The sequence below is a fragment of the Marmota monax genome, unplaced genomic scaffold, assembly GCF_021218885.2.
Source record: "Marmota monax isolate L192 unplaced genomic scaffold, Marmota_monax_Labrador192_F-V1.1 WCK01_AAM20220418_F8-fsc00161, whole genome shotgun sequence".
NCBI classification, from domain to species: domain Eukaryota; kingdom Metazoa; phylum Chordata; class Mammalia; order Rodentia; family Sciuridae; genus Marmota; species Marmota monax.
In genome coordinates, this window is record NW_026693511.1 from 3,009,955 (window position 1) to 3,025,463 (window position 15,509).

General features: G+C 35.2%; 1 protein-coding gene across 11 annotated transcripts in view; it reads right to left on the reverse strand.

The window, feature by feature from the left end:
* Positions 1-15,509, reverse strand: part of LOC124102215 (ankyrin repeat domain-containing protein 26) — a 126,456-nt gene that overhangs the window by 23,814 nt on the left and 87,133 nt on the right. For 10 of the 11 annotated variants that reach the window (XR_009228102.1, XM_046458430.2, XM_046458428.2 and 7 more), the window contains 4 exons: positions 9,854-10,810; positions 8,638-8,790; positions 2,116-2,186; positions 1,642-1,735 (listed from right to left, as the gene is read on the reverse strand). Coding sequence is in view for 10 of the 11 variants with exons in the window: in XM_046458430.2 (XP_046314386.1) it covers positions 1,642-1,735; positions 2,116-2,186; positions 8,638-8,790; positions 9,854-10,810 (1,275 nt within the window). In the remaining variant the exon portion in view is untranslated. The remainder of the gene's footprint in view (positions 1-1,641; positions 1,736-2,115; positions 2,187-8,637; positions 8,791-9,853; positions 10,811-15,509) is intronic. The other variant, XM_058583657.1, reaches the window with a different exon arrangement.

Below are 15,509 nucleotides of genomic sequence, written 5' to 3' on the forward strand. Positions count from 1 at the left end.
ATAACATTAAAGAAGTCTTGTTCTCAATTTCCTTTCAGATGTATACTCAACCATATTGTGTGGAAGCCTGAGTCAGTTATAACTCTCCATTCTTTCCAGTCTGGACTTTTCTTTATCTCTAAGTTGTGTATATCAAATGTCTCAACCCAGGTAAACTAGCATAGAGACCCACAAAACAAGAACTTTCTGCAGAAAGTTAGGGGTTACTGATTGAGTTGGCTGAAAGCTGTCTCTCATGAAATTTCTGATTGAATCCAATTTTTAAAAAAATTTTTATTTAATAAGAGTAGACTTCAAAGTAGTTAATTACTATGTCATACTCCTAAATAATTTCTTTGGGAATCTTTAGAAGATCCCTCATTATTTTTGAGTAAGTTCAATAGTTTTGGGTACTATTACAAATTTATTTAATTTTTTATACCTTATTACATTCTAGTTCTAGTTAGATGTTCTAGATAAATTTTATAGTTCCCCTGACAAGTGTATCTATATAATGGAATTGCATGAATCTAGCTGCAATGACTTAAGGAAACCAATTAGGGACTAGGGTTGTGGCTCAGTGCTTACCTAGCATGTGAAGCACTAGGTTTGATTCTTGCACCATTTGTAAATAAATAAATAAAGGTTCATCAACAACTAAAACAATATTAAAAAAAAAAGAAAAAAAAAAAAGAAACTGTTAGTGGAAGCAAATAACTCACTGCTCCAGTTTAATGTTCGCAATGCAATCTTGTGATCATAATTCTTACAAAGGAAATATGAATAATAGAATTCTACTTTGCTTGGTAAAGAGCTATATGATTTTTGGGCTGGGATACAGTTCAGTTGGTAGAGTGCTTGCCTCACATGAACAAGGCCCTGGGTTCAATCCCAGCTACCCACCCTGCCCACAAAGAGTTATATGATTTTTATTATACATCAATAAAATGGCATCCTGAATTGATGCACCATCAGTCCTTCTGAGATTGGACTGTTAGGTCTTTGAAAGGCTAATGAACAAAAGATGAATGGAAAAATATTATTTCTGAACCTATAAGTCTAGGAGCACTATGTTACTCTGTAAGTTCCTATTAAAGCAAGCAACCAAGCCAACTTTTTCAGTGGCATCTGTCGTTTTTTTTTTTTTTTTTTTTTAATCCAAAGAGAAAACATATCCCTTTGGGTAAAAATGCTTGTATAATGACCTCTTATTCATTCTTAATGAGGAATACAAAGTATTTCATTCTAAAAACATCACTGAAAGGTTTAGATTATGAGAAAAATTCAGAATTCTAAATCAAATAATTACTTAAATTTATAGGAATAAAAAGTTATTCTTATTCTAAAATATTATCAGGGACTCTAACAGATACTTGCATACTAATGCCCAGAACAGCATGACAACTCACATGTCTATTAATGGATGAACAGATAAACAAAATGTGAAATGTGTAAAACACTGTTTTTTAAAAATCTTACTATCAAAATAATTTATACATTTAGTCAACTTCTACAGGGAGGACTTAACAATATTATCAATGTAAACACACAAATATTTTTATCAATGAGATTTTTCATATTGCCTAAAATATTCCTATATACTACTGAAGAAATAAAAAATTCCATTTTAGCATGACACAGATTAATAAGAGCTTGACTTACCAAATTTGCACTTAACAGGTTTTTCTGAAGCTGTTCAATTTTTCCTGTTTGTTTTTTTATTGTATCTTTTAACTTAGAATTTTGGATTTCAAGCCTAAAATGTATATTTTAAAATAATTATTCTTACAACAATTTTTAAAATACTACATAATTTTTGGAAAAACATCTGAAAGAGTACCTAAATTCTTCAAAATTTGGAAAGACATTAATTTGGTAACTATTATTTTTCAAGCTAAGTTTATTGGATAATGTATAAATATCATGCACTTTTTTCTTTTGGCAGTACTGGCTTCATAATGCAAAGCATGAGCTTTAATACAGAGCTACAACCCCAACCCTAAATTATGCACTTTAAGTAACTTAAGTCTGAACTTTCCTCCTGACTTCATACAGCTTTGTTATAGTAACTGATATAATTCTCATACTACACTGCTTATTTTAATTATACTCAAGTTATTTGTATGCTGCTTATACTTTTGTAAGTGATCCTGCATCTTCTCAACACATTGAGCAGCCTCTGTGTGTTGATCCTCTGCTTCTTGTAACTACAACAAAGAAAAAAAATGGTATCAATAATCAAGTATAAACTTACCTATCACTTGTTTTTTTCTTTTTGCTAAACTTTTGTTAGGATATAGACATACCCCTTAATTCGCACATTGTATCTATTTTTGTGCTATAAATGCAGATGCAGAGTTAACTGAGTTGTTGCAGTAGAAATCTAATGGCCCACAAAGCCTCAAATAATACTGACTCTTTATGAAAAAGTTTACAGACCCCTACTCAAAGGCTGAAACACATTACTCTTGCTTTTGTTGTTTTTTTGTGGTGCTAGATCTTGAATCCAGGCCCACTCTGCCTGGGGATATACCCAGACCTCTTGCTTTTAAACTAACAAAACTGAAAAAAATGGAGAAAAATAGAAAATTCCTTTATGGAAAACATTTGTATTTTTGTATTCCAAGCACCACCTACCCAACTATGATTTGAAAAGTCTATCTATCTATCTATCTGATCTCTCTCTATATATTTATAACTATATATATATATATATATATATATATATATACAGGTATAGATATATATGGCCATATATATATATATGACCACATTTATGCCAGTAATGACAAAAATTAATACTATGCAGTAGGTGACAACTAGATGTTTCACTGAATAATTTGAGAGGCTGTATCTACACAGAAGCCAGAATGCTGGGGTTTGAATCTTAGCTGGCCAGTCACTAAGTTGTGTGATCTTGAGTAAATTAAGTTTTTGTGTCTCAAGTTTCTTCATCTGTCAAGTAACAAAAATAATAGTATTTACTTACTGGACTGCTGGGAAGAATAAATAAGGGAATAGACATAAAGTACTTGAAGAGTATGTGGCACATACTGAGCTATACATAGTATTAGCAAAGAACATTAACCTTCCTTATCAAACTAACCTCCAGAAGATAATTAAAATCCTTTTTTTTGTGTGTGTGTGTGCTAGGGATTAAACCCAGCGGTGCTTAACCACTGAACCACATCCCTAGTCCTTTTTACTTTTTATTTTGGGACAGGGTCTTGCTAAGTTGCTGAGGCTGGCTTTGAACTTATGACGCTCCTGGGCTTCAGGAATTATAAGTGTGTTCCACTCTTTTTTTAGTATCTTTGTCACCCATTCTCCCACTTGGGCTGCTATACAAACTCTGTTTAACATAATTTTAACTGTTGTTGATGAGAGATGACTTGTCTTAAATAAAGATAATAAGGAGTCAGATCTTTACGAGGCTGTTCCCCAAACACTTCAAATCTGGTAGATGCAATACCTACTACAGAACTGAACTGGAATACAAACAACAAGAACAACAACATCGCCTGACTGGACCACTATCATTAAGTATATCTTGGGAAGGCTCAGGCAACAGGTAGCCATGACAAAGAGCGTAAATAAAATATAACAGCTATAGCAGGGGTCTACTGAAGACTCCTTAGCCTGGCTAAAAAGAATATACCAGAGTTACAGATAGTACAGATAGTACCTTGACAATGAGGCCCCTGAGTATGCATGAATTTTCAATATGACCTACATACATTAAACAAAAAGCACTCCTGACATCAGGTGTGAGCTTTAAAAGATCAAAGGAGCCATGGGTATAAACCCTTCTCAGCTGGTCTTTAATGACCAAGAAATTAAAAGGGCTAAGCAGGTCATCATCTTCACTCAAAACTAGGAGCCTAATACTGGGTGCTTAACCTGAAAAAGAAAAAGGACCTTAGTTAAAGACTAATGCACATATTGTAAAGAAAATCAGCATTGGAAGAAACACTGTCCCAAACTCTTTTTATTTTATTTATTTTTTGGTAATAGTGATTGATTCCAGGGGTGCTTTAACCACTAAACCATATCCCTAACCCTTTTCTGTTTTTTATTTTGAGACAGGTTCTTGCTAAATTGTTTAGGGCCTAAGTTGCTGAGGCTGGTCTTTAACTTGCAATCTTCCTGTCTTAGCCTCCCAAGTCACTGGGAATATAAGTGTGTGCCACCACACCCAACTCCCAAATTCTTATTTTTTATTTTTTTTTGGTCTAAATTCTGAAGTAATCAGCTCAATGAAGAACAAAACCATCAGATGGTGACTTTACTGAGGACTAAGGTACCCTAGGAGTTCCCATAACCCTTTGGGTCCAATCATTATCTCTTCATAGGAGTCCCAGGTATAAATGCCAGTAGGAACAAACCCTTAACCTTCCTAATTGACATGAGCTCTCCTCTTTCAGTCTTGCTGATCCCCTGACAAAGAAATAAGATTGTGTGCCTATTATAGGAGTACAAGGAAAACTCTGAGAACAGGTTTTTCTGCAGCCTCTGGAATACAGCTTAGAAGACTTACACTTAACAGTTTTCTTCAATGCCCAGTTTCACTCCTAGGCAGGGACTTGCTCTGCAAACTAAATGTCTACATAAGCCTTTCCCTGGGAAAAATAGCAAATGCAAGTGCAAATCCCATTCTGAGTAGGCACTTTACCTCTAGCTGATGTTGATCCAAGAGAAGCTATTTGAGAGTGAGTCAATATCCCCAGAATTCCACCAACATATTATTCAAGAAATATGGGCTGATGGTGCATTAGGCAGAGCTAAAAATGCCTTGCCCATTAAGATCGTCCTAAAAGGAGGTACACCAACTCCTGCCTTAAAACAATAACTCCTTATGATGGAGACACTTGAAAGAGTTCAACCTATACTCTAAAAGTTTTTAAAGTATGGTGTGATCAGCCTTTGTACTGCTGGCAATATTGAGGAATATTGCTTTGTTCAGGATCTGCAGGCTATTAATGAAAACATCCAAGACATTCACCCAACAGTGTCTAATACTTATATCCTTCTAAACGCCTTTCCTGGCAAAGTACAAATAATTTATTGTCTTTGATTTAAAAAATGCTTTTTTTGCATTGCTCTGCAAAGAGCATATTTTTTTGCCTTTGAATGGACACATCCCTAATCAAAAGCCACCCTTCAATACTGTTGGGCAGTGCTTCCTCAAGGATTGAAAAACTTGCCCACGATCATTGGAGATATATTGGCTAATAATTTAAGAATGTTACAACTAAACCAGGGAACACTACTACAATATGTAGATGACTTGTTAATCACCAGTCTGACTTTTCTTTCTTTCTTTCTTTTTTTAATTGGTTGTTCAAAACATACCAGTCTGACTTTTCAACTTGCTTAGGGCCTAAGTTGCTGAGGCAACTGTCCAGACTCTAAACTGCTTTGCTGAGTATGGAGACAAAGTATTTTCCCTCTGAAGTGCAGGTTTGCAATGAGTTATTTACCTAGGGTTCCAATTATAGCAAGGTCAATGAAGCCTAGTGGATGACCAAAAGAAGGCTTTATTGCTCACATCCAAGCCCCTTCAGCACAACATTAAGTTATGAGAATTCCTGGAGATGACAGGGTATTGTAGAATATGGACACCTAAATTTGGGCCTATAACAAACCCTTTATATAAAGCTGTACTTAGAACAGATCTTGAATCCTTGATCTGGAAAATAGAATGTCAAACTGCTTTCAAAGTCCCTCTGGGTTGTCCAACCTAGAGAAGCCCTAAACTTAAATGTTGTATGTACAAAATGCACAAAATTGGTTTGGAATTCTTAACAATTACTGGAGGAAGTTCCCCAATTTGAAGCTTACTTTTCAAAACAATTAGATCACACAGCCAAGGGATGGCCCTCTTATCTCCTGGCAGTGGCAGCCACTTATGATTTGCTAAAGGAAGCTGAAAAGTTTACACTTGGACAGCTTGTATGTACCATAACCAGGTCCTAACTTTGTTGGACCAAAACCGAAGGATATTGGCTAACGAAGGGAAGGGTGGGTAAATATCAGGCTATCCAGTTAGATGAACTAAATGTGACCCCAAGCAATATCAGCTTTAAACCTGGCTACCTCATGCTGTCAGTCTTTCATTCCAAGTTCCCTACATCCAGCTCTGTTAGTCAGAAATACCTACAGAAGAAATGATTACCCATTTCCTTTGAAATGGAAAGGGAACTTACTGGGGAATTGTAGGAGGACTCAATTTTCACCTAAATGACAACATTTTGTCTCTCTGACCTGCCTTTTTTGAAGTTTTTCTTTTCCTCAGTTTGCCTTAAATTCTAGGATCATCAGTCTGATAAAAAACATCCTGGAAAGCAAATGGAGTGTGCTCCTTCTAAGATCATAGGCCTGAGAGATAAATATCCTATGAAGCAAATGGAAATAACCTTATGAGTTTCTGAAACTCCTACACATGGAATGAAGACTCTCTCATTGATAAGTTTTAGTGTGCTGTGCAAACTCCCAATTTACACCTTTATTCTTTTCCTCTACTTATAACCCAAGATGGCTACTGACACCCCAAAGATAGCTCTTAGATCTGTCTTCCCAGTGTGACACACTGAAAGTAAAATTCTATTTCCTGCTGGTTTGTTGGAACCTCTGGTGTCAGGCCAAGACCTAGGACTCAATAACAGTGTAACATATCAGAAAAGCTGTAGCCAGAGCTTTTTGATTGGTAAAGTACTAAAAATCTATAAATACCTGTTATAGTTACATAATAAAGGAAGTCAAATCTAGATTTTTTTTATAGTAAGAAAAATATTAGCATTTGACAAAACAATCCTCTTGTTAGATTTAGTGCTTTCAACTTTATATTTAATTGCTTAAACTATGGGTAGAATAAAAGTCTTATGCCAATGTCTCAAAGATGTTACTGGCATAGTATAAAGTACTTAATTTTATCCTAATGACTGCAAAAGCAAAAATATTTTCAATTTATTCAAGGGTAAGTGAAGTGCATATCAGATACTGTTCCCCACTTTGGTAAATGTATACTTAAACAAGATTTTATTCTCTTCCAAAAATTAATACCAATGTAAAATTTAGGGCTAAATTTTTCTACAGGGACAAGTACTGAAAAGAGCAAGTTTGATCTTTGTTTTGAGAGAAAACATCAAGAAAAAGAGCAAATTTTGAGCCAATTCTGAATAAATGAGGCCAAATGAATAAAAACTGAAAGGTAGAAAGGACAGCATAAATAAGGCAGAAAAGAGTGGTGAAATCAGCCCAATAGCAGAGGATAAAATTCAATGGCAGGGGAATAAAAACACGTTCACAAAAGTTCTTTTTAAAAACTTTTAAATAAATGTTAGTAGCAGCATTATTAATAATAGCCCCAAACTAGAATCAACCTAAATTTCATCAACTGATAAATAAAAAAGTGGCATAATCATATAACAAAATATTACTTGATGAGAGAAAGAAATGAAGTACTGACACTTGCTATAACAGAGATGGATTCTGAAAACATTATGCTAAATGAAAGAAGCAAGTCAAAAAGGATTTGGCTGGGCGTAATCCTAGCAGCTCTGAAGGCTGATACAGGAGGATTTGAGTTCAAAGCCAGCCTCAGCAATTTAGCAAGGCCCTAAGCAACTCAGTGAGACCATGTCCCTACTCTTACTAAAATACAAACAAAATAAAACAAAACAAAACCAAAAACAAAAATGGGCTGGGGATGTGTCTCACTGGATAAGTGCCCCTGAATTCAATCCCTGGTGCAAAAAAAAAAAAAAAAAAAGACTAAATATCGCATGACTCTATTTATGTGAAACGTCCAGAACAAGGTAATTAGATTAGTAGTTTCTCAGGACTGGGGAAGATGAAGGGACTGGGGGGTGGGGGTGATAATAGCTAGGAAATTTGGGGTTTCTGTTCAAGTTGATGAAAATGTTCTAAAATTGCATGGTAATACAACTCTGAATATATTAAGAGACTATAAATTTTATGATTAAAATTGGTGAACTGTATGGTACGTTGTTATATCTCAATAAAGATGCTTTTTAAAAAATCCAAAGGCAGAATCTAGATAATTTTCTTATTCTCTACTTTGGATACAAATTCTATACATGATTTGAATATTTCTATGATTTTATAATGTCTAAAATGAAAGAAAAGAAACTGAGGGAAATGCCTAATGTTTCAAATAATTTTAAGATTAATCTAAAACTTTTGCATTTTTGAGAAAAGTATAATGGCTTTTCTGTGCAAATCATCTTGAAATCCACAAAATAAATACATACAGATTCTGTATCTATTCACAACAGGGAAGAAATAAGGTAATTTTCTAAAACATTCCATTAAACATTATTCTCTGATTTAATCTGCCTCACCTCAGAATGGCAATAATCACTAAAAAAATACTATTTAAGAGAAATATGTCTCTCTCAACTTCTGTGATGTATGATGTAAAATTCTCAAATTTCCTAAGGGTAAATATTTTAAGGAAAGATGTGTGAAGTTATAAGAATGCAAGTTAGAATTTAAGAAATAATTGCATTACAAAGATACTAAAATTGTAATAACATTAATTATAATGAAAAGAGAAAAGCTTGTTCGCTGGAATTAGTATCACAAAACACTTTTAAACTGTCAATTAACTACTGACATGTTAAATTTCATACGTACTTGACTTCTTATTTGAGCTAGTTTTTTCTTTAAATCCTGTGTCTCATCCTCCAAACTAATGCGATAACGTGATGAAACTTCTAGTGAAGCCTCTGACATAGATTGTTTTTTCAGGGTATCAGCCAGTTCTTGTTGAAGTTGTCTCACAACTGCCTGATAAGATATTTCTATTACTGATTTTATAAATCACATTAGTATTAAATTATATTAATAAAATATCACCACAACTCACCTTTCTCTCAAGTGTGTATGTACTTCTGTTTATTACTGAATTCAATTGTGTATGCAGAAGGCATGGTCTTCCTGCCTAATACTATTCTATTCCCTTTATATTAGATTCAGTCTTCTATCCACTCTTCCCCTGATGAAGTTTTAATTTAAAAATATACTGAAGTCTCAAAAAGAAATAGGTACATGGGCAGAAACGGTGGTGATGAGTTTTTACACAGTGTGACATGCTCCTCCTTTTTTATTAGAGGCACAATAAAATTCAGGGTTCCTCACATATTCAATTCTTTGCTTGAATCCTTCCAATAGATTATTTTTCCTTCTTCCCTCCCTCCCTCCCTTCCTTCCTTCTTTCCTTCCTTCCTGTCACCAAGGATTGAATCCAGAGGCACTTAACCACTGAGCCACATCCCTACCTTTTATATTTTTACTTAGAGACAGAGTCTCCCTAAGTTGCTTAGGGCCTTGCTAAGTTGCTAAGGCTGGCTTTGAACTTTCAATTTCCCTGCCTCAGTCTCCTGAGCCAATGAGGTTACAGGTGTGCACCGCTGTGCCTGGCTTAAAACATGTTGGGCTGGGGATGTGGCTCAAGCGGTAGCGCGCTCACCTGGCTTGTGTCCTCAGCACCACATACAAACAAAGATGTTGTGTCCGCCAATAACTAAAAAATAAATATTAAAAAATTCTCTCTCTCCCCCCCTCTCTAAAAACAAACAAACAAACAAAAACATGTATATAATTTGTAATGATAAGATTAGGTCATTGGCATACTCAACACCTCAAACATGAACCATTTCTTTGTGCTGGAAATCAAGGCTATCCTATATTTCCTGGAACCAAGATACGTTTTTGAGCTGATATAGCAAATAAATTTATAATCTATATATTTTTATATTCAACTATATTAAACATCTAGCCATAGTGAAATAATATTTTTTGAGTTTTTTTTCAGGAAATTTGAAAAATATTCATCTTTCTTAATACTTACTTCTCTTTCTGCTTTTTCATTTTCATATTGATACAGCCTTTCTTTTAAATGATTACATTCATTGATTAACTCCTTATTTCTGTCTTCTAGCATGAGATTTTGTTTTTTACTCTCAGATTGAAGTTTCTTTACAATGTCATGAAATTGGTCTTGGATATTAATTACTGTCTTTTCTTTATTGTCAGCTTTGTTTTGAGCATCATCTAATTGTTGTCGAAGCAATGTATTTTCACTTTGTAGTTGAGATAATCTCTCCTCTAAAGATTCTTGCTTACCAACATATTTATTCACCTTACATTGTTCATTTTGATACATACATTCAATTTCCTTCATTTGGCCCTGTGTTTGGTTTAGGTCCCTTTGTACCTGTTCTAAAACCAAAGTCTTTTCTCTAAGAGCATCTTTTGTATGGTGGAGTTCAATTTCTAGACTATTGAATTTTCTTTCAGCTTTCGAAAGCTGTTGGGAAAGAATCTCATTGTTATCTTTTAGATTAGATATACTGAAATTCATCTTATCCTGTAAACGAAAACACTCATCTCTTGATCTCTGGAAAGCAAGTTCTAGGTCTCTTTTTGATGCCTGACTTTCATCATAATCATGGATAGCAGCAGCCAGTCTAGAACGGTATGATTCAACTTCTATTTCCAGTCTTTCCTTGTTTTGTTTTTCATTCTCCAGTTTAGAATTTAGCATTGTATTCTGAGCTGTCAGGATACTAAGCTGTCCATTATATTGGAGTACTGTTGTTGTAAATGTTTCCTCATTCAGTTTTATTGTCTTTTGAAGGTTATCATTCTTTTCATTTGCAATTTCAACATCCTCAAGATATTTCTTTTCCTTTTCCTGGTTCTGATTTTTTATTGTGTCTATTTCTAGTCTTATCATGGAGATTTCTTTCTGCAAACTGTGACTTTTATGCAGTAAATTTTTTTCTTTTTCATGACTAATAGAAACCTAAGTTTAAAAAAAAAAGGAGACAGGTATTACTCAATGAAATGACATATCACAATGTGTTCTGAAATTAAATAACAACCTGCCTATTTATATAATGAAAGAGTTGCAATCAATGGATAACCAAAAAAAAATTTGTTCTAAACTTCAAACCTTGAAGCTCCCGTTCGCCTGCTTCTTGCAGACAAACTGCTGTGACTCAGCACTAAACAATCCCGCTGAAACAACTGGTCGGCCCTTCTGCACCTACGGAGGTAAATGCCAACTGAGCCTTCATAGGCAGTGGCCACAGGATTGAAACAGGGCTTGGAAGAGCAAGTCAGAACCCACCCATTGCATTGGTCACCCGGCAAAGGGAAACGAACTGTCGCCATTTGCATGGGATACGACCATGGCAGAGAACTGACATCACAAGAATGCGGCGGAGGAGATAACTTCATTGAAACCAGCGGCGACAGGTGTGTAACCTCCTAGCCTTCCCTCTCCTCACAGCGGGGAAACCTTAAGGGCCCCTCCCAGCTCTCCCGTGAACGCGATAGCCAGAACGAGGGAATCAGGAGTGGCGTGGGACCCGCGGCGCGGAACTCCCGGCTACCGCTCCCACCAGTGCTGACAACTGAGGTCTCTTGCACCAGCTACCGGGGGAGTGGCTACCGGAGGGCAAGCAAATTTCGCTGAGCGTTCTCAGCCCCAAGCTCTACAAAATTAGGGTCTAAGGGAATGGCAAACAGGGAGAGTGTGCCCAGTTGTTCATTAAAACAGGGCTTCCGGGAGCAGCAGACCTGGCGTGTAGCCAGTATTGTGGTGAGCGTCACCGGTGAGCGGGGCCTGGCTTGAGAAAAAGTGGGGAAGTGACTAGATACAAGAGAAGGCCCTAGGCACTCAGGATTGGAGACCCGCCCAGTCTGGGAGGAGAAGCTGCTGCACAGTGATTGGTTCCCGAGTATTGAGAGGAGAAGCATGGCCCGGTGGGCACAGCTCCACCTACTGGAAGAGAAGTTAATCAAACTCTAAGACTGCATTTATTAATTTTTTTTTAAATTTGGGTTTTTTTTTTCACTTTCATTTTTTTGTTGTTGTTTTTAAAATTTCTTTTTTAAAAAAATTTTTTTATTCTTTTTAAATTTAAATTTTTATTTTTTTTATTATTTTTTAAATTTTTTTTCTTTTTTTATTTTCTATTTTTTTCTTTTGTCTTTTCATTTCTTTTCAATTTTCTTATTCCCCCTTCCTTGAATTCTACCTGCTTACTCTCATTCTCTTTAGTGACTTCTTCCCTTCCCTTCTAATACCTTTCATACCAAGCATCAAATAAATTAATAGGAGTAAACAGTAACTCAGCAGTCAAACAGAACAAGAAGTAACATGAGTAGCATGAAAAAGCAAGGAAGAAAAGGAGTACAAACAATGCAGGACAGCCTAAATATTCAGGAGGACCTAGAGTCATCAGAAAAATGGTCATATAAAGAACTCAAGGAATACCTTAGACAGATGGAATGGAACCTTGAAGAGGATATGAGACAGCAAATTCAAACAGTGAAAGAACACACTGAAATTGAATTACATAAACATATAAAAGAAGAAGTTAAGCATCTTTATCAGAAGATAGAGATTATAAAAAAAATCAAACAATAATTCTAGAAATGAAGGAAACTATAAACCAAATTAAAAACTCAAATGAGAGTATCACTAACAGATTGGAGCAAGTAGAAGCCAGAACGTCAGATAATGAAGACAAAATATATCATCTTGAAAAGAGTCTAGCCAACTCAGAAAGGCTGGTAAAAAATCACGAGAAAAACTTCCAAGAGATATGGGATAACATAAAAAAAACAAACTTAAGAGTCAGCGGGATAGAGGAAGGTTTGAGATTTAAACCAAGGGAATGAGTAACCTGCTGAATGAAATAATTACAGAAAGCTTTCCAGAAATAAAAAAGGAAACGGATATACAAATTGTAGATGCATACAGGACACCGAGCATACAAAATCACAGTAGACCAACGCCAAGACACATTGTTATGAAGATATCCAATATACAGAACAAAGAGAAAATATTAAAAGCTACAAGAGAAAGGAGGCAGATTACATTCAGGGGTAAACCAATAAGGTTAACAACGGATTTTTCATCACAGACGCTGAAAGCGAGAAGATCCTGGAACAACGTATTTCAAACACTGAAAGACAATGGATGCCAACCAAGAATTCTGTATCCAGCAAAATTAAGCTTCAGGTACGACAACGAAATAAAAATCTTTCATGATAAACAAAAGTTAAAAGAATCTGCAGCCAGAAAACCAGCACTGCAAAGCATCTTGAGCAAAACAGTACATGAGGAAGAAATCAAAAACAATAACCAAAACCATCAGTGGGAAGTGCCTCAGTAAAGACAGAGGGCGGGTGGAAAGCTAATCATGGAGAAACAAACTAAATTAAAAAAAAAAGATAAATAATCAAAGTTTATTGAAGTACAAACCATATATCAATAGTAACTATAAATGTTAATGGCTTAAACCCTCCAATAAAGCGAAATAGGCTGGTAACATGGATTAAAAAAACAAATCCAACAATATGCTGCCTCCAGGAGACACATCTGATTGGAAAAGACATACACAGGCTGAAGGTGAAAGGTTGGGAAAAAATATACCACGCACATGGTCCTCGTAAGCAAGCAGAGGTGGCCATCCTCATATCGAATAAAATCGACTTCAAGACTAAGTTTAATCAAAAGGGATAAGGAAGGACATTATATACTGTTAAAAGGAACCATTCACCAACAAGACATAACAATTATCAATATTTATGTACCAAATAATGGTGCTACGACGTTCATAAAACAAATTCTCCTCAAGTTCAAGAATCAAATAGACCACAACACAATAATTATGGGTGACTTCAACACACCTCTCTCACCATTGGACAGATCCTCCAAACAAAAGTTGAATAAAGAAATTATAGAACTCAATATCACAATCAATAACCTAGACTTAACTGACATATATAGAATATATCAACCATCATCAAGTGGATATACTTTTTTCTCAGCAGCACATGGATCCTTCTCAAAAATAGACCATATATTATGCCATAGGGCAACCCTCAGTAAATATAAAGGGGTGGAGATAATACCATGCATTTTATCTGATCATAATGGAATGAAACTGGAAATCAATGATAAAAGAAGGAAGGAAAAATCCTACATCACATGGAAAATGAACAATATGTTACTGAATGATCAATGGGTTACAGAAGACATAAAGGAGGAAATCAAAAAATTCTTAGAGATAAATGAAAATACAGACACAACATATCGGAATCTATGGGACACAATGAAAGCAGTTTTAAGAGGGAAATTCATCGCCTGGAGGTCATTCCTCAAAAAAAGGAAAAACCAACAAATAAATGAGCTCACACTTCATCTCAAAGCCGTAGAAAAGGAAGAGCAAAACAACAGCAAATGGAGCAGAAGGCAAGAAATAATTAAAATCAGAGCGGAAATCAATGAAATTGAAACAAAAGAAACTATTGAAAAAATTAACAAAACTAAAAGTTGGTTCTTTGAAAAAATAAATAAGATCGACAGACCCTTAGCCATGCTAACGAAGAGAAGAAGAGAGAGAACTCAAATTACTAACATACGGGATGAAAAAGGCAATATCACAACAGATGCTACAGAAATACAGAAGACAATTAGAAATTATTTTGAAAACCTATATTCCAATAAAATAGTGAAGACATCGATAAATTTCTTAAGTCATATGATTTGCCCAGACTGAGTCAGGAGGATACACACAATTTGAACAGACCAATATCAATGGATGAAATAGAAGAAGCAATCAAAAGACTACCAACCAAGAAAAGCCCAGGACCGGATGGGTATACAGCGGAGTTTTACAAAACCTTTAAAGAAGAATTAATACCAATACTTTTCAAGTTATTTCAGGAAATAGAAAAAGAGGGAGCTCTTCCAAATTCATTCTATGAGGCCAACATCACCCTGATTCCGAAACCAGACAAAGACACCTCAAAGAAAGAAAACTATAGACCAATATCTCTAATGAACCTAGATGCAAAAATCCTCAATAAAATTCTGGCAAATCAGATACAAAAACACATCAAAAAAATTGTGCACCATGATCAAGTAGGATTCATCCCTGGGATGCAAGGATGGTTCAATATATGGAAATCAATAAATGTTATTCACCACATCAATAGACTTAAAGATAAGAACCATATGATCATCTCGATAGATGCAGAAAAAGCATTCGACAAAGTACAGCATCCCTTTATGTTCAAAACATTAGAAAAACTAGGGATAACAGGAACTTACCTCAACATTGTAAAAGCTATCTATGCTAAGCCTCAGGCTAGCATCATTCTGAATGGAGAAAAATTGAAGGCATTCCCCCTAAAATCTGGAACAAGACAGGGATGCCCTCTATCACCACTTCTATTCAATATAGTTCTCAAAACACTGGCCAGAGCAATTAGACAGACGAAAGAAATTAAAGGCATAAAAATAGGAAAAGAAGAACTTAAATTATCACTATTTGCGAATGACATGATTCTATACCTAGAAGACCCAAAAGGGTCTACCAAAAAAAAAAACACTACTAGAACTAATAAATGAATTCATCAAAGTGGCAGGATATAAAATCAACACAAAAATCAAAGGCATTTCTGTATATCAGCGACAAAACTTC